Source organism: Athene noctua, chromosome 1 (assembly GCF_965140245.1).
Source record: "Athene noctua chromosome 1, bAthNoc1.hap1.1, whole genome shotgun sequence".
Lineage (NCBI taxonomy): Eukaryota > Metazoa > Chordata > Aves > Strigiformes > Strigidae > Athene > Athene noctua.
The window spans coordinates 181,899,086-181,922,748 of NC_134037.1; the positions used below are offsets into that span (position 1 = coordinate 181,899,086).

General features: G+C 40.3%; 1 protein-coding gene and 1 long non-coding RNA gene across 2 annotated transcripts; one reads left to right on the plus strand and one right to left on the minus strand.

The window, feature by feature from the left end:
• Positions 1 to 76: 76 nt before the first annotated feature.
• LOC141960893 (uncharacterized) lies at positions 77 to 7,925 on the plus strand. The gene is made up of 3 exons (XR_012633711.1): positions 77 to 220; positions 3,379 to 3,468; positions 3,615 to 7,925. It is a non-coding gene; the product is annotated as an uncharacterized LOC141960893 (long non-coding RNA).
• Positions 7,926 to 8,060: 135 nt separating this feature from the next.
• On the minus strand, positions 8,061 to 23,640 carry TCEANC (transcription elongation factor A N-terminal and central domain containing). The gene is given in 4 exon segments (XM_074907035.1): positions 8,061 to 8,414; positions 8,416 to 9,331; positions 15,588 to 15,624; positions 23,358 to 23,640. Coding segments are annotated over 4 exon segments (1,395 nt in total). The 5' UTR covers positions 23,628 to 23,640; the 3' UTR covers positions 8,061 to 8,242.
• Between the last annotated feature and the right edge of the window lie 23 nt (positions 23,641 to 23,663).

Below are 23,663 nucleotides of genomic sequence, written 5' to 3' on the forward strand. Positions count from 1 at the left end.
ACCCACCCGTCCAAGCCACGCCTCCACCCCATGGCCCCGCCCCTGGCCGGGGCCGGGGGACGCCGCTGGCACCGGTCTCCGAGGAGGGGGGGCGGTGCTGGATATGTCCAGCCATGGATCTGCGAAAGTTTTGTCCTTGGCAAGTCCATCAGTGGGAAGAGCTGTGCTCACTGCCAGTGCAGGGCACTGATCTCCAGCTGCACTGCTCCACTGCAAGAGGGTAAGGCTTTTATTTGCTCTAGAATGCTCTGAATTTGCTCTAGAATGCCCTGAACTCAGCTATAAAACACCTTTATATAGTATTTGCAGGTCAGAGTTATTTATTAAAGGCAGTAGTCTCACTGTGCTCTGCATCAGGGGCCCCATGGAAGCAAACTCAGGATTGTAAGGCAGCTTTGCTTTACAGGTAGAGATGTTTAAAAATGTACACGTATCAATAAAGGAATTAACCAAAATCCAAAGTATGCCATTTAAAAAGAGCAGTCAGACACTTTTTTTCTGTAGTATTTCAGAATAACGTCAACTTGACTGTTTACAAGAAGATCACAGGAAACAAAGTCTGAAGGAGCTGGGTGATAGAATCTTTTCTGTGCTCTTACAACTCAACACAAGGATAGGGCAAAATGTAATGAAAATGAAAGGAGCAGAAATTATTTAAGTGCATTTAAAGAGGTTCTCACATCATCAAGAGGAATAGCTGATGACAGGCGTAAGGAGAGAGCATTTGAAACGCACCCATTTGCTCAAGCAGTCATCACATGCTTCTGATCATAAGGGAGATGCAATCGGACTGGAATTGCCACTTGCAGAGTCATCTTGTTTTGGATCAGATTTACAACACGGCCCAAGGAACGGAAAACAAGATCTCAGTATCATCAAAAGGAAATGCCTCCTACTGACAGGAGCAGGATTATTAAAAGGCAGTCCATGCTAGAGGCAAATCTGATGATAGAGCCATTCTTACTTAACAAAGCCGGACTTTGAAAATTTTTAAGTACTTTTTTCCTGGGCTCTGCTTGCATTCAATGCTAAAGTAAAATACAAGTGCTGGAGGAGTAGAAAAATGGCATCTTTAAATGATGCCGATTCAAAGACGTAAGTTCTGATCAGTTATGACATTATTTTGTGATTTAGAAAGAAAAAAAAAATCTGCATTTAGAAGTGGAGGAAATAATTATTCTCTTTTGCACTTGATACCTTGTGCGATAAAGCTACCATTGTTTTTTCTTGAGACAACACTGGTTCTCAGACACTTGGATACATTTAAGAAAATTTAGAATCATAGAATGGTTTGGGTTGGAAGGCACCTTTAAGGGTCATCTAGTCCAACCCCCTCTGCCATGGTCAGGGACACCTTCCACTAGACCAGGTTGCCCAAACCCCATCCAACCTGGCCTTGAATGTTTCCAGGAATGGGGTATCTATCACTCTGGGCAATGTGTTCCAGTGTTTTACCACCCTCATCATAAAAACTTTCTTTCTCACATCTAGTCTGAATCTTCTTTTAGTTTAAAACCATTACCCCTTGTCCTATCACTACAGGCCCTATGAAAAAGCTTGTCCCCATCCTTCTTATAAGCCCCCTTGAGGTGCTGGGAGGCTTCTCTAAGGTCTCCCCAGAGCCGCCTTCTCTTCTCCAGGCTGAACACTACCACCCTTCTCAGCCTGTCCTCACAAGTCAGGTGTTCCAGCCTCCTGATCATCTTCATGGCCTTCTCTGGACCCGGTTGAGCAGGTCCATGTCCTTCTTATGCTGGGGGCCTCAGAGCTGGACACAGAATTCCCAGTGGGGTCTCATGAGAACAGAGCAGAGGGGGAGAATCACCTCCCTTGGCCTGCTGGTCACACTTCTCTTGATGTAGCCCAGGATATGGTTGGTTTTCTAGGCTGCAAGTGCACACTGCCAGGCCATGCTGACCTTCTCGTCAACCAACACCCCTAAGTCCTTCTCCACAGTGCTGCTCTCAATCCCTTCATCCCCTGGCCTGTACTGATACCAGGGGTTGTACCAACCCATGTGCAGCACCTTGCACTTGTCCTCGTTGAACCTCCTGAGGTTCACATGGCCCCACTTCTCAAGCTTGTTCAGGTCCCTCACATTTTTAAAGTTCTAGTTAGAAACAAAAATTTTAAGCTTCTGTTTTAATATGTACTTTTATTTCTTTTACATGGAAACATAAAAGAAAATAGGAAGGGACCATGCTGTAACTATGGCCTATTATACGTAAGATTTTATAGTCATAGTGGAGTATCAATGGAGTTACTCTTATGGTTAAAACACATGCATGCATGCTTGAGGATCAGGAACTGAAGGCTCCTTTCCCTTGTGTCCACCCTGTTGTTCATGTATATAACAAAACCAGTAGTTGCTGGAGAATCAAGAACTGTAGAACAAACAATGCCACTGATGGGCCTGGTCACATGATTTATACGTATAGGTTCTTAGGAACAGACAGAAGAAAATGTCCAGCTAAGATGTGGTTTGAATCACATACACCAAAATCACTCCTGTTTTATATTTTGCAGACAGTGTAGGGTCGCAACAGGGGGTGCTGCGGGCTGTGCCCCTGCCCGAGGGTGCTGCCCAACTGTCCCAGTGGTGGTGAGCAGGGCTGGGGCAGTGCCGGTGGGGGCAGCTGCTTCAGGGTCCTGCTGCCAATGGAAGCCACATTTTGGCTCAGGCTCTGTCTGATCCCAGTAGCCCTGGACCTACACCCCACCTTGTGCCCCAACTCCCATTACACAGCCAGCCCACCTCAACACGGCCTCCTCCCCACAGACTTGTCTGGTGCTCACTGGTGTTCCGGGTAATCACTGTCACCAGACCTGCCCTGATCTTCTTGTTTGGGTGCTGTGGGGCACTGACCCTTTTTATTGAAGTCACTCACCCTCCACTCCTGGCTCATCTCCTCTTGTGCAGCAACCCACCCTTGCCGCTCCCTCACGTTCACATTCATCTGAAAGCTGACTCTGCACCTTAAGGATTTGATTCACAGAGCTGTATTCATGAAGAGATAATTGTTGTTATGTCACATGCTAGCAATGGCACAAATAACATCCCAATGGCAAGTAAAGGGCAAATTTTTTGTGTTTATGAGAAAGTTCTGTATCAGCAAAGCTCTCCTATAATAGAGCTTGTGAATAATGCTTTTTACCATCTGTAGTTGGCAAGGAGACTTTGTCCCATCCTGGCAAGTGATGACATCGCCTCAATAAAACATGACTTTGTCACCTCCTGGCTGAATTACAGCAGTACAAAATAAGGGGATATGAAGTCATCTGCCTTTATGGCTCTGTTAATACCAAAATGCAGCAAGCCAGCCCCTCAGTGATCCAAGAAATTATCAAAGTGCTCTTGTTTCTTTCATTATCTTCTAGGCACTCCATGAACTGGGCCATTACACCCTGAAGATTCCCTGAAGGACTGTAATTCAACATATTTGCTCCTTAATCACAGCTCGTTACCAGGTAACTTTTCTTTTTGCCAGAAAAAGAGCTGTTCTTTTTCTGTTTAAAGAGTTGCAGTTCTTGGCTTTAGTAACAAATGTACGTAGCACAGCAGACTGAAAGGAATACTTTTTAAATAAACACAAATTTCCTTTTGGTTTTGAAAGGAAGAAAGACTTAAAACCAATGAATGGCAGCTGAGTACCTCCCTGAAAAGTGCTACAGTAAGAGGGCTATGAGAGAAGATATAAAACACCCTCAACAGATGGAATTAAATGGATCTGGCAGTGGATCTCCAGAAACCAGAAGCAGTTTTGTCACTGGTGTTAAGGGAGTAACATCAACTCCAATAAATAGAGCACTTCTCAGAATAATATCTTTGCTTTTACATTTGAAGTTGTGTGAAATTCACTGTTAATTTAGCTCTCATCTTAAGACAAATATTACAATTTCTGCAGCTACAGGCTGCTTAAGCTTTGAGTGCAATCTACATTTAAGTCCCTTTTGTTACTGTTAAATCATAGCAATTCAAGAAGCAGGTGAATTTACAGCATCTCTCGAAAACCCAGTGAAAATAAATACAGACTTTAGCCTTATTCAGCATACATTTGTCCCATGTCTCTGTGGATCACCTATAATGTCATGTTCCCTTGTGGAGTAGCATCGTGGACATGCTAAACATCATACTAAAATTAACTGTCTCTGCTTAAAAAAGTTAAGAGATCTTTTTCCCACCTGGAACAAACAGAAAAAGGATGACTTCAACAACGTTTTTCAAATTTTTCAATTTTTCAAAGCTTTCCTTTTATTCTTGTTTCTGGACTTCGATACTCCCTGTACTCCAGTAATCTAGACTCTCCTGCTGGCACATATGCTGTGTAGTTGCAAGTTGACTTTTTAAAGCCATTTTGAGCCAAAGCATACACTCTTATCCAGTCAAACATTTTAAGCCTGTGCAGTTACACAATCTGGGTAGGGACAATTTAACTTGTTGATGAACTCCAGCCTGGAGGAGTACTTTGCTTAGTGAAACTATGACCACACCTCTTCAAATAAGAGCAATGATTTACCTGAATGACTGTCTTATACTTGGCACTTCATGGCTGTATGGTATTCTGATATATAGTGGCACATGACACTACACAACATCTGCTTTCTACAAAACCTTTCAAGTAATGAGGTTTGGATACAAAGAGACAGAAAAACGGCCAAAGCAGTAACAAACTGCGTTAGGTGAAAACAACCAACGGCATAAGATGATCAAGAAGGTAATACAACAATTCATGATTTTGTATACAGTTTCACTAAGTGTTAAATGTGAAGTTATGGGCAGCATGTTTATCAGCATGAACTAGGCATAAAGTGAAACCAAACCAAACTCAGATAAGCTTTTTTACCAGCCCTGGAACAACAAACCTCATTTCCTATACATTTCTGTCCTCAACATACTTACAATGGGCCAAATTCACTTTCCATGGCTCTCAATACTTTCTGCCAGTATTCCCAGATCTCCTCCTTATCGCAGACTACTGTCTGGGCAAGCAGCAGTGTATTTTGTGTCTGGCTTTTAGGTAATACTAAGAACCTAGCAACTCTGTGTGTGCTGAACCAGCAGCTAGCAGCTAGGTAACTCCTGAATAAAGGTAAGTGTTCCATCTCTTTCCACAGGAACAGAAATTCTTCTCATGATTACTGGATTTTACAAAATTTACAAATATATTCTCATCTTTTAATGTCTAGTTTTAACTGGATTTATTGCAAAGATGGTTCTCAGGGTCAACTGTTACTGGGAAGGCAGGCAATAGAGGAATACCTGCTCACAATGTATTACCATGGAAATCGACTTTAAAGTGCTGAGTTTACAGCTGTGAGGGTATCAAGGACTTGCCCTGAGAGTTCTGACTACTCCCAGTTTGAAACGTGGAAGAAAGTTAAGGGATAGTTGTACAGGCAACATGATTACAACTCATTTTTTGACTACTTGTTACTGACAGTTTCTGAAACTGAAACTGACAGGTTTTATACCGTAACCTGCAGTTGTTAGTAACTGGATTTTATTATTTCCACATCTTAGAAGAAAGGGCAAGATGTGAAAGGCTAGAAGGAAATGACCCTCTTGCTGCTGCAGGCATGGCTCACTCAGATCCACGGTGAGGAAGGCTTGCTCAATGATCTGAAAAAGTTTTAACATATCAGCTGTTCATGTTTTCTTAAATGCCCAGTAAATATGGATCTGTTGAAATTCCCAGTCATGTTGGGGCATATAGCTTAGCGCTATACATTTAGTGATGGGCAGTTCAAAAGAAAATCATGTTACACACCATGTCACAGTACTACAGCTACAAATTTTACCCTTGAAATATATTCTGTCAAAAACACCATCCATGCCTTGTAACATTTCCCTTTGCTAAGACAAAACCTAGATGAACTGTATATCACTGGAATGGCTTCAAAACCATCTGCAGGCAGAAATTATTTGTAAGTGTCCATTGCTCACAGCAAAAATAGTCTCCTGATACACAGTGTTCTGACACAGCACAATACAGGTGTATAGCTCTCCTCAACTCTGTGCTTACTGTGAACCAGTAACTCAGAAGTGTTTGCTTTCCTATGGCTTTATAGAAAGCTAAAAACAATACTTTACGCAGAAGTACTTCCACTTAAACAAGCAGAACTACTTGTAAGCATCAATTCCAGAACATGGTTAAGGGCTGGGAAGGAAGGTCAGATATTAACTGATTGGTTACACAGTTCCAACACTGGGGGCTGGCCTAATGCTTTAATATTTGTTTTACATCACTGCAATGCCACTAAAACACACATTTTCACATGATAAAAATCTAGGTAATGCCACAGTAAATCACACCACTGAAAGTTAACGGTTAACACTTCACAGAATGGGAAAGATTTTTCCTGGGTGGGTTTGGGGTTGTTTTTTTCAGTAAGTGCCTCTTCGTAACATCAGGTTACACACCATTTCCACTATATACAGATAAAGGTCTGTCTCCTCTTTTAGTTTCAGTCCTGGGTGGCTTTTAGTTCAGCAACAGCTATTATCTCATGCTCCTAGCTTCTTTCTCTGATAGGCCATGTGGCTGGAGAGCTCTGGTGCAGTGCCTTAGCCCAGAGAAGCTCACCAGCCTCAGCTCTCACCATGTTTCTCTGCTCAGCTAATGCATTTTAGCCTCAAACTGCAAAATGCCTGCTATGCATTTGTTAAAGATATCTCCATTAATGCCAAGTATGCAGCTTTACTGTGTTTATATAATAGGATGAAACAAAACACCTGCCTCTGTGCCTAAAGCGTGACTGTGGCGATTTATTGCCCCATTTCACAGTCCTGTCCACATTCCAACAAGGAAACTCATTATGAAGGTTATGTTTCCAAACAGTGCTACTGCTTTGCTGCAAGAAGCTAGCCTCTCAGGCAGGGCAGACTTATCCTTCACTGCATTTCCTTAGTTCCATGAGTCGACACATTCGTACATTCAGAAAATCAGGACTCAATGCAAGACCCATTTCCTCTCATTTAAACATTTACAGGAACTCAAAACCAGTGAAGAAACCAGAACAGGGACACACAGTATGAACATGGGTCTTCTACTGACCAACAGACAGCTTGAAAGTTACCCAGACTCAGGTGGCTCTCCCTGTTCTGAGAAGAAACAGCTCCTTGACTTCTGATATATACTCCATTCAAAGTATTCAGATAGCTGATTTTGAAGCAATTTTAAGTTGTCCAGAATAAAACAGGGCTATTCCTTAAGTAAGAATAACACTAAGGTGGTATTTTTTGACAAATGCTTCTAGTATACAAACAGTGGGAAACCTGTTGACTCTGGGAACAAATACATGTCTAAAAGCTTCAGCTTTTACATTTCCTTCTATTCATTTTTTCTGGGTAACCTGCACTATATAAAAACATTAATTTGCTCAGTTCAGGACAGATGTCCCAGTTCAACAGAGGATATCCATTCAGAAAGTGATTAACTCCTATTAACTTCATGTCTTTATTTATTAAATAAAGATAAACTTAATAATGTATTTACATAATTATCTGACATAAACCATTACCTGATTGGATTCTTCATTAATTTCTTAACAGTTGCAGGACACATCATCTTACATTGCAAATCTGAACTGCAAACTGGTAAGATTGTCACAAGTCCTATTTTCCTCCCAATAGCTATAAAAACCTAAAGCAGAATTTAATTTCATTTGCTTTCATTTGCTTGTTGCCTTCTTCCCCTTTCACACTCTTTTTCATTCGTTTTTTTCCTGTTAGACATCACCTGTCAAACCAACTTAATAATCTAACAGTTACTTGCAAAAAGTGATTTAATTAAGGAGTGAATCCATGCTGAACATTCTGCAATGCACAAAAATATGTCAACTGCAGTTATGGAAACAATTTGTTTACTGTAAATGAAACTTATGTTCTGTGAAAGAACTCCTGCTGAAAATAATGAAAATTCCAATTACTCAGTACCTTGGGGGAAAAGTAATTGCAGCACCTGGAATATTTTTAATGGATTTACCAGTGAATATTCCTCTCAAGACACAGTGTTACCATTTTTTTTCCCTTTTTTTATTTCTTTACATAATGGCACTACTTAAAAACCACATTATTTATTCAAGTCACCTTCAAAAATAAGTTAGCAATTTTTTAAAACTGATTTTGCACTTCTACATGGCAGCATCTACATAATAGCAATACAAAATTTCAAATTATAGTTTCAAGATACCTTCTCATATCTATGTTTCTAAACCATTTAATAAAGAGGGAGGGACAGTGTTACAAACAAATCCATCTGCTGTGATACCACTGTTCTCCACATTCATTACAAATAACATAAGTCAACATTTGTTCATCTGGATTTGTGTTTCGCACCCAACCTGGAAGAAAGAGAGTTCCTCTTGCAATTGTAGTGACAGTGCAGTCAAATTTTTCACAGCGCCTACACTTTGTTTGTCCGTGTGCCATTAATAACTTGTGGAAGCTGATGTTCCTGAACAGATGATTCTGTGTACAAAGCCCTGAGCTGTTTCAGTTCATCACTAGCCATTTCCATCACTGTCATCTCAGCAAAAGCCTTCGGACTCAAAGTCCCTGAAATAAGGTTATGCTTTAAGTGGAAATTTTTAGGGTTCTTCAGGTTAGAGATTTTGCTTCTGATGGAATTTTTATACTTTTTGTCATTTTTAGCATGAAGAGCAAAAATATGTTCTTCAATTTCTTTAGATAGCTCTAGCCATCTATCAGTTTCTTCTTTGTCTTTCGCAGAACCAGTCAAAGCTTTATAAAGAAGATCCGTACATTTACACCTCAGAGCTCTCATCGTATCCTGCTGCTGCAGACTCACTTCATTACCAAGAGGTTTAGAATCTTCATTATGGGTGTGTTGTTCCTCAAAAGAAGAAACCTGATCCATGCTGCCTTCTGCATTGTTACATAACACATTTTTAACAGTTTGCAATGGGACCAAAATTTTAGAACCAGTAGCATCTAACACCTCCTGCTGACATGGTCCTTCAGACAGCAACTGCTCTCTAGGAACCACAGTGAGTTGTTCAATTTCCTCTTTCATACACACAGAAGCTGGCTTTTTAACTTGCACTGACTGAACACAGTTACTCTTGTAAAGTGTCTTCCACCTTGATAATAACTGCTTTGCTTGCCTTTTCAACTCTACTGAAGGGCAGCTCTTGAGTACTCTGTATACAGCTTTGGCAACTTCTGTCCCCTGAAGATATTCTATCGTCATATCAACATTTTCAAGTTCTTTAAGATGATCCTCAATATCTTGGAAATTGTTCTCAGACAGTAGTTTTTCAATACAGTGGGCTCTTTGTACAATACTTTTCTGGTCAGACATTTTTAAACCTGAAAGCGAAAAAAAGTTTATTTTTATTGCAGTTATGACATTAATTCATTTTCCGTGTACTCTCGCACAATATAAAACCCCAATTATTTTGTTATTTTACACTATTTTATTTGTATACATCACTGGTTTTGACAGCTTTTCTTGAAATGGTCTACAGCAGAATTAGTGGAGCAAATGCAAAATGCAGAGGAGGGCACACTAGTCTAAGTCATGCAAGGAAACCCTGACAGAAAGAAGAGCTCACAGGGACTTCTGCGGGGGTAGGGTTAACAATTTAAAAAGTAGGGTATGACACTAATTTTAGGAAAAAGCACTGTGTCTTGCCAAAAACCACACTAACAAAGACACTGCTAGTGTAATAAAAATGTTTATATTTGTTTTTCTATGCATGCACACTGCAACAGAAGTTCACAGGGAGATTCTCAACTACTACAAGAAGGTAGGTAACTGCACAGCCACTCAGCTGTGAGACTACTGGTAGACTTTGTGGATTAGTTAACTCTAGTACCACTGGACTACCAAGAAGCAACAGGTTCTGAAATTCAGCATTTTTCACCAAAAGCACCAGATGATTACCTGTTGATGTTTAAAATCTTGACACCGTTATAAAATTACATGCTTTCCAAAAAAATAAAAAGGCTTTATAGGCAACTTATCTTCCCCTCCTCACACATACAGTGAAACAATAAAAATATCAGTAGGGTGTTTACAGTATTGGTGTCAACAAATTGCATTTTGTAAGAATGCTCTTTGCAGAAAATCAGTTTGCTTTTCTATCACAGAAATTTATAGTCTATTAAAAACCATGTCTTGGACCTTCTGCTATAACAGGTATTTGAATAACATAATGATCTTGCACTGTTTAATACATTCTGTAATAGCTTCCCGATAATCTCCAAAGGCAAATTTTTAAGTACACACTACACTAATCTGAACGTTGCAGTGGCATGGAAGTCTACTGTAAGACTTCAAACCCAGGGAGATCATTGCTGCCATCTTCCCAGAACACACATGCAAAATAACCTTCCTCAATGTGCTGGTTTAGGCCCTGCCGGGACCGGAGACCATGTTGCCATTGTCCCTCCCTCACCCTCAGATCCAAGTAGGGCACAAACCCCGGGTTAAAATAAGGAGAAATTCAATACAACAGTGTAATAACAATCTGAACAACAGTAGCAATGATAACAACAAGAAACAGCAATAACAGTAAAGAAGACAAAAGATATACAGAAAAATACTGCAGTGGTTACAGACAGCTCGCTCGCGTGCTCCCCGCAACAAAAGCCACAAAGGAAAGCTTCCCGCGCGGCCCTGCCAGACCTGAAGTCAGCATGGTATGTATAACCCGGCTGGAGATCCCTTCCCCCTCTCTGCTGGGGAAACTTAACCCTATCCTAGCTGAACCAGGACACTCAAAAAACCTGATTTACATCTCAACTTTTGGGAACCTCTATTTCAACATCTTCTTCCATTTTTCACAGTTTTCAAGCATCTGACTACAAATGAACGCAGTAGAAGTTGCGGTGATACATAATGAGAGAAAAATCAAAGCTGGTCCAAAAACTCCACATTGTAAGGTGCTTTTTTGGTTCCTTGTTTCTGGGGGTTGTGTGTTTGGTTGTTTTTTGGGTGGGTTGGTTGGTTGGTTTTAAATCAGTCATTGCTGTAACCACACCATAATTTAGCAAGATTTTTTGACAAATCCTTACAATAAATACTGAGATGTTTGGCTATCTGTGGTTTTGTTTTTAATAAAATCTGCAAGTTTCCACTTGGTTTCTCATAACAAACCCTTCAGTTAAAATCAAATATATAGGTGTTGGTGTTAGAAGACTAATTTGGAGTAGGGAGCAATATATAGCACAGCATGTCTTTCACAAATTTGTTTGGGTTTGCCGCTGTATGTTGTCGCCTGTATAATGAAGAATCATTAATATATGAAAAAAGTAGATATGAGCATTAGTAATGATCCATAAAACATACAGAGAAATTTTAAGGAAACTTGCACACTCATATTGGTTTTAGTTAATATTAACTTTTACAGCAGAGAGACAATACACCTGTGAATTTTTTTTAATTTCAGAATTTTTCCTCAAGCATTTGTTACTTCAAAGAATAAAATTATCCAGCTAATGTGGGCATGGTATCTGACCATGAATCACTGACCTAAATTAACTTTTTCAAGCACCTGGTGAAGATATCAGAGTTTTCAGGCCTTTTGAGGAATTCTGCATGTCACCACAACTTGATATTAGGGATTTCTTCAATTACTAAACAGTAAGTAACTAAACACATTTTATTGAGAGCTGCAAAGCAAAGGTTTGGGGCTACTCTGCAGCAAGTTTAATCGAGCCTGAGATAACTCAGTGGATCTTAAGCCCGAAATGCCAGTCTGGTTCCTACATAACCCTCAACCTTTCATTTGCTATGCAAGAGATCATGTTGTATCTCTTCCAAAAGCTCTTCTTTATAGCTACTAACAGATAAACAGGTTGGACTAGTACACTTTAAACTGAGGTCCCCACCACTACTCTTTCTCTTGCTAGCTCTGACATCATATTTCATCAAGGCAGGGTAGCTCAGAAATAGCGACACCTGAAAAATAGTTTCAAAACAGTGACATCTGCAAACTCCTAATCGCTATTTTCTGGAAACTCTTAGAAGTTAAAAGACACATCTCTTTATATCCTAAAATGTATCTATTTTCTTACAGCCGTAGCTTTATTAAAGCATGCTCCCATATATTCTCATTTGTTAAATGAAAAGAAAAAGGGAGTTTCAGAATGCAGAATCTCATGGCTTGAATAAGATTTCTTTATGATTCCTTTTTATCAAGCCCCTTGACCAAAAAAATGCTCAGTGCATTGCTATGTGCAATTTTACACACAAAGTGTTAATACTACTAACATTATTCGCCTGTTTGCTGAAAAGGGGAATTGAATGTAGAATGCAGAATTAAACGGTGTATTAAGTGTTCTTCTTTTCGTACGAGACAGTCTTCTAAATTTGTGCACAAAACCAGTGTTTTGTCTGAAGCTGCATACATCCTGATTCTACTCTAGAAAAAGTCATCTGCCTGATAGAAACTGACACAAGGCGAGCTACACACACCCGTATTTAAAGGAACTCATAAGCACATTTATTGCACCACCACTGTTTCCATGATGCAGTCTCCTGAGAATGGGGGGAGAGGGGGAACAAGTGATACAGCTGGGTAATTTGCATACTCTTGCTTTCTATGACCACCAGCCCAGCTTCATGACAGAAACAAGTTCAAACTTTGAGTAGGGCCTCAGAGCTCCACAAAAGAAAAGGACATAGACAAAAAGAAAGAGCACAAACCTTCATCTGTTTCTATAATCCTGAACCACAGACCAACATGACCTCCACAGTGAATGCTCTCCGCATTCACTTAACCTGTATTTAAACAGCTTGTTCTTGTCCGACTTTTGAAGTCCTATGAAACCTCCATAATGGCTATTACAGAAACTGATTTACTACTCAAGAAGTTTCAAAATCAGAGAAACAGGATGCATTTTTCAAATACTAAAGTTGAACTCTGTGCACTGTCATACTGAACAGCACATAAAATTGCATCCATTTATCTGTTCTCCTACAGGAACATGCAGAGGCTGAGAGTGGAAAGAGGGGTTTTCTTGTGTAGGGCAGCCATCACTGCAGCAGGACGGTTCCCTGTCTCCCAAACACTAAGTAGCTGACATTAGAAAATGATCTGCTGACTTACTGTTTTTCATGCAGTCTAGGGCAGAGTTGGTGACAGTTATATGCTCAACCAGTATGACTGCCCTATGCCTTACAATCAGTTCTGCTCCTTCCAACACTTAAAATGTAGTCTTCTTCAGTTCTTGTACCTATCTAAATATGCACTGTATTATGCTATGCATGCCATAAAATATACTTAGCCAAATGCAAGATGACTTTATAAATTTTCACTATTTAGTATACAGGACTACGGACATGCAAAGAAATTACTACACACGAAGTGCTCTGCTGATAATTCGTGCATGCATACAATGTTACCCTGCGACAACAGTGAGGTATTTCAATCTTTCATTGAGGACTATGCTTCATAGAAAGTTTCCTCTCTAATATTGTAGAAAAACGCATACATAAGAAATGGTGCATAAAGTCCATGGATATCATCATCTGCTTTATGATAGCGGTCCTTGCTCACCATTACCCACCTGACCCTAGGCAGGCTACCGAGGTGGCAAGGTGAAGACATGTCTGTTTCCAGGGCTAATCTCACACAAGAGAATTATAGGGCTGAAAAAGACTCCTTTGGTTTTACAGCTCTGAGTAGGCACCGACAGCTGCAGTGACTAACACAAAGCCTCTGCAAAGAGCTGGAGCCCACACATTGGCATCTGCAGCGAGAATGCAGCCATTCTGCCACATGCGCACAGTGAAATACCTTACACTTACCGGACACCTACCAGACATATGCTAACTCATCACCCCACGCAAAGATGCTTTTTTTCTAATAGGCAGATCTAAGACAACCTGGTTTGGTTTGTTTTTTTAAACCCTCCAACAGACATATGAAAGGCTGATTAGATTTGATGAAATGCAGTATATATGTTCTCCCTTAGTGGTTTTTCCACATGTGCACTAAGGCAATAAATTAAATTATTAGAAATTTTAAGATCTTCTTAAGTCATGCATTGACTTTTTCAACTTTATGTGACATTAAATTCAAGGACATAAATGTTATGGCAGCAGTTAAATAAGCAAACTGAAAACAGAATATGGACATCAAAATATGAACAATGATTTTAAAATTATTTTTGAAATTCAACCACCTGACAGACTACTAACATTTAAGTCAAAACAATCACTTCTGAAGGAATACTTCCCTCAATATGTACAACATATAGCAAAGAGGTAGGACCAAGTGACTTCCTTCAGGCTTATAAAGCAAAGCTAGGTAAAAATAACAGGAAAAAAGTCATCAAAAATATATGACAACAAAATGAAATCCCTAATTACTTCAATGGAGTGGGATATTCACTGGTAACTGGAAGAAGCACAAGAAACAGCCAGAAGAGAAACCACTAAATAAAGGTAATAAACATCTTTATCACTTACAAGTGACAAGAAGTTTCTGTGGGAAAAGCATTCTTGGAGTGGCACTGCCTTTGCTGTGTGTACTTAGTTTGCACAGGACTTTAAGATCCTTCAAAGTGAAAAGTAATACATACATCTGAAAGACCATGCCAACTACTCAATACATTTCATCTCAGCTTCCAAATTAAAAGGCAGTATAGTAGAAAATAAAGTTGTTTGTGCATTTGTTGTCCTATAAATCAAGCAAGGACTAGATTTATCACCAAGGCTGACAGAGACCATTATTTTACAGAATCAGAAATTAAACAGAGATTCCTGAATTTATGAAGAACATACAAGGTTATGTAAATGGTTCATTTTACTACTGCTGGCTTCCTCCAAAGGATAAGGTAGAATTCCTCTTTAATACTGTGAATCCTGCATAGCATTTCATATTAAGTCTGGATGTCAAGCACCTCTTCTGCTTCTCTAATCAAAGCACAACATGATTTCCTCAGACAACTGTAGAAAGCATGTTTTTCATGTTCTTATAGGGAGCAACAAGAAATGACTAATGCAGTGGTAATACCAGAATGTATCTTCTAGCCAAAGTTCACTGGGAACCTAAGTATAGCAAACCTGAGTTCTTTCCTGCTCAGACTCCTCTTCCTTGAACTCTGATGTTTCTGCTGTAAATCAGGGATTTGGTGTTTTGTGGAAGGATGGCAAAACCTCCAGCTATGTGAGGGCTTGATTTTGTTACTTGGTAGAAAGAATAGGGGAAGTCTGTGATACCCGAGACAGCTGCCAGATCTCTGACTGCCACTGACAAGGGATTTTTGAGTTTTCTGCTGTCAGATAAACAAAATCTTTGATTGTAATAAGACTTACTTTTAAAAAGAATTGATAAATAGGCATTAAAAATACTCTAGGTAGGCTGCAATTATTTATAATTTTCTCTAGTTCTCAGATGACAGAAGTGAGACTTATAATTACCTGCCTGAACTGGTTCAATAGGTCAGCTGCAAGGGGGGGGGGGGGGGGGGGGAGGGAGGGGACAGAACAAACAGGAAGTTGGGAGAACCCTCAAAACTTTCTGAAAACAAGTTTGTTTCACAGAAACCAAGCTGCAAGTCCAAATGGCAAAGTATTTTACCACTTGAGGGAGCTGTAGCATAGCAAACTCACGGAGTCTTGTGACACGTGCATCATGTGAAACTCCAGCCTGTTAAGACACAAGACAAAACAACTTCCCTAAGACCTTTAAGAGATTCCACATTTTTAGGGTACCTGTTCGCCTAAATTTGGCAAAAAAACCCCAACCTGTAAGTCCAAAGGTGCTGGGATGCCTTTGGGGAGGGAAAAGGTGCATCCCTTATCCAGTCACTGTCTGGTACATTGCTCTTTCATTTGACATGTATTAAATTTGGAATTTGACCGCTTCTACCTGATTTAATGCTATTTGGCAAATGCTGCTGAACAAATATTTGTAAAATTAACTGAATTGTACTCAGTCAGCACTGTTCTGCCATCTTCCTAGTTCCAAGAGGTAAGAAAACCAAGAAAATTTTTGTCTTAAGTTATGAAACAAATCGTGGATTTTTGTTGTTATAGAGATGCAAGAATGAAAGTAGAAATGGTAGTATCACAACTCTGTGTAGTACAAAATAAACATCCTCATCCTTTCTACAACTACACAAAGCATTTCCATCCTGCTTCACTCTATCAATGCATGAGAGCATCTGTTTGAATTCCAAGTGTCTGTTGAAGGTTACAAGGTAGAGACTGACTCATATTTACAATGAGATTCTGTAATGCTGTGCTGATGAGGTACTTTCTTGCCAAATCATTAAGAGCTCTCACACTGACTGCATGGTATAATGAGTCACTTATGTATACAAGAATAAATGATGGTGGTCAATAAAAATCTTCTAAGTCAGTTAGTTCCTAAGGAAAAAAAGATCAGGGTACCTCAGGTTTAAAATATGGGTGTTCTGTAATAATACCAAGTTGAATCAGAACTTTGTTAAACAGTTAAAATGACTAAGCAGGAAAAAAACAAACAGAAAAACCCCAGCCTCTGACACTTGCTGCTAACTGCAAGGTCCTGGAAAAAACACTGCCTTCTCCAAAATTTGGGCTAAATGCTTGTCTCTGCTATATGCCTTGTCTGGCTCAAAGCCATAGTCTATATTGTCTTAGCACAGCTAACTCCCGCTGATAAACCAAGACAAACTCAGAATGCATCCAAGTAAGTGTGGATGAATATCTGGGGAGGGTAGAGAAGGCCGAACACCAGTCCTCCCTCATCCCAACCTCAGATGTAAATGATTTTTTCTCCAAGGATTTCTATGTAATCAGAAGAAAATCCAGACCACAGCCAAGATAAAGATCAGAAGCAGCCAAGTACTCCTAATGACGTAATAAATTGTCTGCCAAAAATGTGGTTAATGCTATAAGTGGAGATGGTGCATAGCACAGTCCTGGAAACACCAGATTTTTTGCTTTGGGCAGCCTAAATTCCATTTAAACAATGAAAACGATCAAATGATAATTCAGACTCTGAGCCCAAGAGGAAATCAAAGAATTCTCACAGCCAGCCTCCAGACTCAAAAACATTCCTTCATCCTATCTACAGTGGGAAAGTGAGTATCAAAGATGTCACCAAGAAATCATTTTCTGGGGCTTTTATTTCATTTGGCAAAAATCTGAGCTTTTCCAGACTCTCAGCAGGACTGCCTCCCACCCCTAAAAATTTCTGAACTCTACAGAAATTCATCTTCAAAGAATAGCCACATGAATAAAGCTAAGTTAATACAGTAATAACTGAGACAATACAACAGTATTGTCAAACGCCAATGAGCACCAACATCTCACTGACCAAGAGAGTCACCTCTTGGTCAAAGACACAGAAGTAGCAGAGAACACGAGCTCAGGATTATTGCAAAATCTTTCCCCAAAAATCTCTACTTCACTTGCAGAAGGCTACCACTGTATTGCCAGAAGGAAAATGCATCTTATTCTTCTGCACCCAATAGAATAGAGCCACAGTAAGCAAGAAAAGGAAAAATAAGTAAGAATACTACATAAAACATCATTTTAAGAAATTTTCCAGGACAATATCTGGTGAAAGAGTTTATGCATAATGGAAAGCAGTCTGATAGAGCAATAGCTTTGTTCTGCATCTTTTACATCAGTGACTGCTTGAACTACAGTGCTCTTAACTGATCTGGAGCTATACCATCTGTACTGGGTCTGGCTGAGCCGGAATTAGTTTTCCCCTATAGCAGCCCTCACGGTGCTGTGTTTTATGCTGGGAGCTGTCAGGGTGTTGATAGCACCCTGGTGTTGTGGCTACTGCTGAGCAGTGCTTACACAGCACCAAGGCTCTCTCCAACATTTCCCCCCAATGGGACAGGGTGGGCAAGATCTTGGGAGGGGACACAGCCAGGACAGCCGACCCAAACCGACCAAAGGGATATTCCAGACCATGTGACATCTGCTCAGTATAAAGCTGGGAGAAAGGAGGAAGTGGGGGAAGTGATAGAGCAATTTGGTGGATACCTGGTATTTAGCCAAGGTCAGACCACCACACCATCTCTACCCTGTGTTTTTCTCACTGGAACCATATTCGCCCACAGCTTTCTTCCTGAGAGAGAGTATGCAGGGGAGAGAGGGCAGAGTATGTTGCATTCGTGTGAAGATGCACACAGTAGCCTCTTTTACAAGGCAAATTTTTAAGCAAGTTGCTTCTCCTAGAACCTCCATTTTTAATTAAAATAGAATTCCTATTTCCTTTAAAAAATAATTTTTAAAAAAATCAATAAGCTGCATAATGAAGTTATCAAGCCTCCAGGATCAATCCTGAAGTAGAGCTGTCAGCACATTTTCCTAATAAGATCAAACAAACATGCGTGGATTTAATGAGCTAGGAAAAGCTACTGCCCTTACCAGACTGCTTAGCCACTGGCTTTGTTTGACCTCAGTATATAATCTGGAGCTCAGGAAAAAGCTCAAAATATTAGAGCTACACCAGATGAATAACACCTCTGACTTGTCTCACAGCAAAAAGTAGCTGAGAAAAGTCTTTATGAATTGAACAGCTACAGCTGTTTCGAGTTCTAGGACCTCCAACTGATGCTACAATGGACACCCACATCCCAGCAGATGTCACCTTGTTAAGTTTCTTTTAATAATTTCATTTACAATTAAACTGATTCTCACTAGAAGATACTTTTAGCTTTTCCTGTATCTCATCTGCCTTACGTGAATTTCTCTACTGAACTGACCAGTTATAGACAAACACCTTAAACCCTGAAAATATTACCAGTAATGCATTATTCCACTGATTTGAAATCTCTATTTCTATTGATATGGTTAACCTTTTTAATAAAATACTTCTTAGGAGTTAAAAAAAATGACAAAATTTAGTTTTAACAAGTTACAGATTGCAAGTATCAAGTGGAAGGCTTAGCTAATCTCTTCCACAATAGGACAGCTATACAGATTCACAAGACACTCTAATACATTATGATTCAATGGGGCAGTAATAAAATGTATATATAGTTCAGAGAGATCTGTCATTAAGAGTTTCATCTGGAATTACGTATAAACAATATGTGCTTCTATTTGCATTAAAATTTTTACCATTTCACACAAAGAAATGCTTACATGGTTTCTGTAATCTCCAAGCAGATGATTTTTCAGTATTAACTTACTTTATTCAAAATCATGGCTTTCAAGTTTGGGCACAAGGTCACACAATTTTTCCATGAGGCTGTTTTTTTTCAAATTTTTATGACAAACCCTTATGAAAGCTGGCAGAGGAATATCTTTTCTCTCAGTCACTTTCTACTACTTGCCAGCATGAGGTAGAGCTGGAGCGTCCAGCAGGCCAAAAGTCAGCCTTTTGACACACAGGGTACATTTTCAAAACATGAATTACTGTTCTGGCCACAAGTGACAAATACACACAGGAAAAGAATAGTGTTGAATGAAATTTAAGCAGATGACTCAGACAGATGAATTAATACTACATAATGATGGGGACACAGATCATGCCATATGTATTTTGCACTAATTAAGCTGACCTGCTAGAGTTACGTTTATCAGGGGGTGCAGGCTTTTTGGGAGGCTGCACACAATTTTTCACAAATCATAGAATAAATTAAGAGTCTCTTGTAAACTAAAGAGCACAGCTTATCATCTTCACAAAAAAAACCCCAAGCTTGTTAGAAGCACATTTGGCATCTTCCCACCATGTCTCTATCACAAAGAGCAAAGCTTAACCTGGGACAAGTAGAAAATGCCAATACCATTCCTACAACATCACCTATCTTAGTACCCAATCAAAACTTGACTGTGTAAAATTATTTTATTTGCACTTTGTGAAACGATTGCTTAACTTCCTAACCATGTTTTTCCAACAGTAACAGATTTTAAACCAAAAATAATTTATTACTGTTAAACTTGAAAGACAATATGAAGAATATTTCACTATCTTCCCACTCCAAGAGGATGCCATAAGCATTCTTCCTCACTCAAGAAACATCCCACAAGACATCTATACGATTTAAGCAGCTTAGTGTCATTTATTAACTAACTACTTTAATTCAGTACAGTTTAGTCTCCTAAACTGTTCATCTGGATGGATGCAAATGCTCATATTCATACTTCCAACCACTTAGGACAGCAAACCAGCTGAATAATTTCAGCAAAGCTGCAACATCTTTCAAGGGGGAGCTGGTTTCTTCAACATACATTAACTGTATTGCCTTATATAGATAATACTAACAGTTCCAGCTCATGAGGTGTGCGCACTCACTCTCTCTCCCCACCATTGGGATCGCATCAGACGCCTGGACTGCTCCCTCTACTCAATCTCTATGCACAAGAAGCATTCATAATGCTGTCGTCCAAACACTGGGAAATCATAATTCAAAATCCTCAATATGCTGAGCTTGGCTAATACACTATAATGCTTTTAGAAGTAAAAAACTAAGAGCTGTTCTGCATTTCCTGTACAGATTGGAGTTTGTAGCATTCCCATTTTTTCCTCCACAGACAAAATTATTAGGCATTTACTTTTCTGAAAAAGAAAGATGACACTATCATGTACAACACGGTTCCAAGGACCAGCACTTTAAGAAATCAGATTTTTGAGCATTCTATTGTAACTGTAAAAGACTGACAATACTTCCCCTGTTCACCTATAATGATGTTACTTTTCATGTTCCTGCTTGGTATTAGAGCTTTCCTCCACTATTTTCTAACTTCCTTTTGAATTTCTTCTTCATTTACCTAGGTAGAATTAATTGGGTGGGATTTTTTTTAAACCTACTGAAGTTAAGAATTTGCTGTGAGCTGCAGGTTTAAAATTGGCTTATAAATGATAGATCTAAGCTGATATTCTTGCACATCCACTTATTTTCCAGTCTCCATAAATACTGTTTATATATCCTCTTGCAGAGGCACTGATTTGAAACCAGGACAGCCTCAGTCTAAACAAAGCTTTCCTAAGGTGGACCTCATATCCTCCTATCCTTCTTTCAGTAATTTCTGCATTGGCACAGAAGTCCAACAAGGCTTGCAGATAGGAGCCTAAATCAACAAGTAAAAGTGAACTTAAGACATATCTATTCAAAGTACATTTGTTCACTTCATACTTTAGAATACATACAAAATATGTATGATTTTGGAGGGGAACAAGCAATTCTTTCTCTTGAATACACTTCCTTGACAAAAGAGCTTTAAAGATTATTCTTATTCAGATAGAGCTAGCAAAGACTTCAATTATAGCCCACTACAAGCAAAAGTAAATGTTCAGTCTGCAGTATCTTTTGATGGCAAATCGTGCGACAAATCAATATAAAAATGGAATATGTAAGTAATAAAAACATGTTTTATGAACTTTTGTGAGTTCTTGATCGATAGATGAACAGAGACATTTTATTGCTTAAATGTTCAGTTTTTAGCTAAGCTTCGGCTCAATATTATTTCTATTTGTCACTCCACTGTTAGGAACATACTTACACTAGATACCGCTTTATCATTTTTTATAGGTTTTCCACTGAAAAACTATATATCTTTTTTCCATTTAAAAATAAATTCTTTGTATGCACAAAAGCACATATGTTTCTGACCCCTCTACAGAGAAAGTGTATGATACAATTACTATTTATATTAGTCTGCTAGAATTCCTTCATCTAAAACATGAAAAGTACACATCTAAACATTTGAGAGTCTTGAATAAGACACCTGACATACTGTTTGAAGTAAGGTATGAAATATTTGAAATAGAAATGGATTTTTATATATATTATTAAAAACAATACTACACTGAAAGTGTGAACTTCCTAATTCCTTTCTAGATTTATGCCACTGTTTGTCATACTTCAAGACACCAATATAATAAATACTTAACAAATTCCCATAATACTACCATCACAGATACCCATCCTGCGGTTTTCAAGGTCATGCTCTTCTGTGAGTGGGGATTACAGCTCCTTACGATATAAATCAGTTGGGTAATTACAACAGCTGGGAGAAGCAGCCCAGCCTATGTATTTGAAAGCACTGACTATGCATGATGTGAAAGCCAGCTGCAGGTGGCAGCTTGTCTGGAAGAGGTCAGGAGTCAGCCTCACCATGCCAGGAGCTGATCAACACCAGTACAGTAACCTTATCTCTGAGACGGGCCCAAGAAACTAGGTAGAGATCAGCCTGCACTCGCTCCCATAAAATGGGTGGGCCAGTTCACATAGGAACCGTGCTCCAAAATGCCACTCAGAAATGTCATGGTGATACAAGGAAATGATCACCTACTTTGCAACTTATTTACTTAAAGCAACTTACATTGATTTCTGAATATTGCTTAATAATCCTTGCTTGCCCTGACTGTTCTGTAGAAGCTTACCAAGGACTACTGTGTTCATCAAAACAAAGCAGTTTTCTGTGAAAACTTACCAAAAATTACTATGTTTGTCAACAATAAAAGACATGTCTTTGGAAAGCAGGTTATGTTCTAACAAGTTTAGTCTTCGTAACGGATAGATAGCCATATACAGGCAGTACAAATTAACAGACTGGTGCTTTTAGATAAGACAGAGGTGGTAAACCAGCGAGAACCACACTTGCTATTCAAGATACTGGCTAAGAGAATCTGCACATGCTCCAAGGAAAAGTACAAGGTGAGAAAGACTGTGAGCCTTACTCCAAAAGACCCCCAAAAGACAACCACCAGCCGGCGACACGCAGGTGCAGATAACATAAAATGCCGACACCAGCCTTTCGAACCTTACTTACGCATGTGTATATTTGTGTTATGTGATCCAATGGATACGTATATCCACACTCGATAAGCTTTTGGTAAAATGTGCTGGTGGTGTGCAAGTTTTGTGGAGAAATCCCTTTGTGCCCCAGCGTCGGAGTAAACATACCTGCTTTATAACTCTCTCTGACTTGTAGAGTCTGTTTCCGCGAATCAACGGGAACACTAACTCCCTGTTTTTTCTCCAAATCATTCATGAAAACCTCCTCAGGTCTGTTCCTCCTACATATCCTCTGACCCACCTAGCTTAAGAGCCACTGTTGTATTGCTTAGGGGCGAGATGTCACCCCTCCTCAGACTCCTGGCACACCACAGGCGGAAGGAGAAGCGAGCCCGGACCTACCTATCGACGGCCCCCGACGCCTTAAGGAGCTGTGACCGCTGCACCGTCCCCCTTTGGCCCCCGAGGCGGTTTGGGGGCCCCGCTCGGCGCCATTTCGCGGCGCTGCGGAGAGCCCCCGCCCCACTCGCTCCCGCCGTCCCCCCGGACCTCACCCCCAACGCCAGGGCAAGGGGAGGCGACGCTGAGGAGGGGGGAGCTGCACGCCTCACTCTCGCTGCCCCTGGGCGAAAGGCACGGCGTTACTACCCTCCCCCCCGTACCCTGGCAGCGGGGCCGGTGCCGTTACCTCCGCAGCGAGCCTCAACATGGCGCCTCCCTCCCGCTTCCTGCGCCGCTGCCGGGCGCGCCGCCGCCATTTCTGCCGGCGGGCGGGGGCGAGCGGTTGCGGGCTGGCTCCGGTCCGCGGCCCCTCGTGAGCCCCGGCGGAGCGGCCCGGTGCGAACACTCGTGGGCAGCCCCGCTCGCTGCCGCCCGGGGCCCGGGGCGGGAGCTGCCCCTGGGCAGAGAAGCCACGTCCTGTTGTCAGGCAGCCGTGGGGGCGGCGGGAGGGCGGCATATTCAGTGTGAGGTGCTGTGCTGTCCCCCGGGCCCA